The sequence below is a fragment of the Nicotiana tabacum genome, chromosome 19 (genome assembly GCF_000715075.1).
Source record: "Nicotiana tabacum cultivar K326 chromosome 19, ASM71507v2, whole genome shotgun sequence".
Lineage (NCBI taxonomy): Eukaryota > Viridiplantae > Streptophyta > Magnoliopsida > Solanales > Solanaceae > Nicotiana > Nicotiana tabacum.
In genome coordinates this window covers 123,148,793-123,150,856 of record NC_134098.1, presented here as the reverse complement: position 1 = coordinate 123,150,856, position 2,064 = coordinate 123,148,793, and the positions used below count along the sequence as shown (strand labels likewise).

General features: G+C 39.7%; 1 protein-coding gene across 1 annotated transcript; it reads left to right on the top strand.

Annotated features, from left to right (window-relative positions):
* Positions 1–1,219: 1,219 nt before the first annotated feature.
* Positions 1,220–1,831, top strand: LOC142173704 (uncharacterized). The gene has a single exon (XM_075239328.1). It carries the CDS (start codon positions 1,220–1,222, stop codon positions 1,829–1,831), a length of 612 nt encoding a protein of 203 aa, XP_075095429.1.
* The last annotated feature ends 233 nt before the right edge of the window (positions 1,832–2,064 follow it).

Below are 2,064 nucleotides of genomic sequence, written 5' to 3'. Positions count from 1 at the left end.
TCTCATGTCTGGCACAAGTTTCAACAACTTTCGTCAAAGAAACGGTAGAGGGAACAGATGGCTATCAGTTTCTCCGGTGACAATACAAGTTAACTCTCTACAGCTGTTAAAGTTGCTGCAGTATTTCTCTGCACACGCAACAATGTAGCAGTCACTTTACGGAGCATGCCTTATACCGGATAATTGCATACATCATCCCAATGTCCTCACTTATATATTAGGGATAATACATAAATACCCCCTTTGGGTCGTCCCACTTTACCAGATGCACCCTTCTATTTTGCGGGGGTCCTATGACCCCCTTATATTTATTTAAAGTGAAATAAGTTCCACCCTTATAAGCCCCTTATATTTATTTCACTTTAAACAAATATAAGGGGGTCATAGGACCCCCGTAAAATACAAAGAGTGCATCTGGTAAAGTGGGACAACCCCAAGGAGATAATTATGAATTATCCCTATATATTATTACCAACATGAGGCAAGGAAAGATATACACATGCAAACCCTAAATCATAAAGTCTCTCTCTCTCTCTCAAGTGTGCTGCCGACTTTCAAGTGATTCAAAAGCTTGAAGAACAAAGTAACAACAGAACCAAGGACCAGATCCCAGCACTAAGTTTATCATATGTCCTTAGTATTGTTGTATCTTTGTTAGTGTTATCTATTTGTAACTCCCACTCAGCTTACTTAGAAGCATTCTATAAGAGATCATTTGTAAAATCTTAAACCTTGTGTTTGTATTTTGGCTAGAGTTAGTCAAAGTGTGTTCTTTGTAATAAAGTTATTACAAAGAGGCTTGTAATAGAGTTATTACAAGTAAGTGAGAGATTACGAGGTTAATTCCTAGATTACAATAGGTTGTAATCTAAAGTTTGCTCAGTTAGTGAAGTTAAAATCCTACGAGTGTAAGTCGTGGTTTTTTATCCCGTGAGCTTGGAGTTTTTCACATAAAACTCTGCTCTGTCTTTTACTTACTGATGTGTGTGTGTGTGTATTTTATAGGAACTAATAGAGAATCGGGTTCTCTATACAGTTTGGTGGACCCTTAGTTTCTATCAATTGGTATCAGAGCAGGTTCTTTCTATAATGCTAACATCTAGAAAGGATCCACATGGCTGCTCCACCAAACTTTGAAAAAGGTCAATCAACCTACAGAACACCAAGATTCAATGGATAATACTACGGATGGTGGAAGACAAGGATGCATGACTTTATCATGGCTGAAAATTCAGAGCTCTGGGATGTCATCTGCGATGGTCCTTTCATTCCCATGAAGATCATTCGCACGCCAGTAGTGACAATTCCAAAGACAAGGAAGGATTACAATGATGCCGATCGCAAAGCTATAGAAAAAAACTTCCGAGCAAAAAAGATCCCCGCCTGTGGTATTGGACCAGACGAGTATAATAGAATTTCTGCCTGTCCATCTGCCAAAGAGATCTGGGGGGCTCTGCAAACCACACGTGAAGGAACAACTCAAGTTAAGCAGTCAAAGATCGACATGCTCACTACTGAGTATGAACTCTTCAGGATGAAGTATGAGTCCATTCAGGACATGCATACTCAATTAACCTCCATCATTAATGAGCTTCACTCTCTAGGAGAGATCATTCCAAGGAACAAACTTGTCAGGAAAATACTTAGTTTATTACCTGGTTCCTGGGAAAGCAAAGTCAATGCTATTATAGAGGTAAAGGATATGCAAAAGCTGACCATTGATGAACTTATCGGAAATCTGAAGACCTATGAAATGAAGAAAAATAAGGACCATGAAAGAATAGAACCCAAAAAAGGAGAAAAACCCGGTCCTCAAGGCCGACAACAATGACTCAAGTGGTGAGGATGTTGCCATGGCTTATCTGATAAAAAGATTTCAGAAAATGGTTCGTAGAAATGGAGGCATTCCAAAAAGGGGCAGCTCCAGCAGACCAAAAGGCTATGTCTTGTGTCATAAATGTGGGAAGCTAGGACATTTCATTAAAGACTGTCCTCTCCACAAGCAAGACCAGTACAAGCAACAACCCAGACAAAACAACCAAGAGAAACCCGGTTCCTGACAGG

Excerpts from the sequence above, each read along its gene's own strand:
- LOC142173704 (XM_075239328.1), top strand. The coding sequence starts at position 1,220 with ATGGCTGAAAATTCAGAGCTCTGGGATGTCATCTGCGATGGTCCTTTC.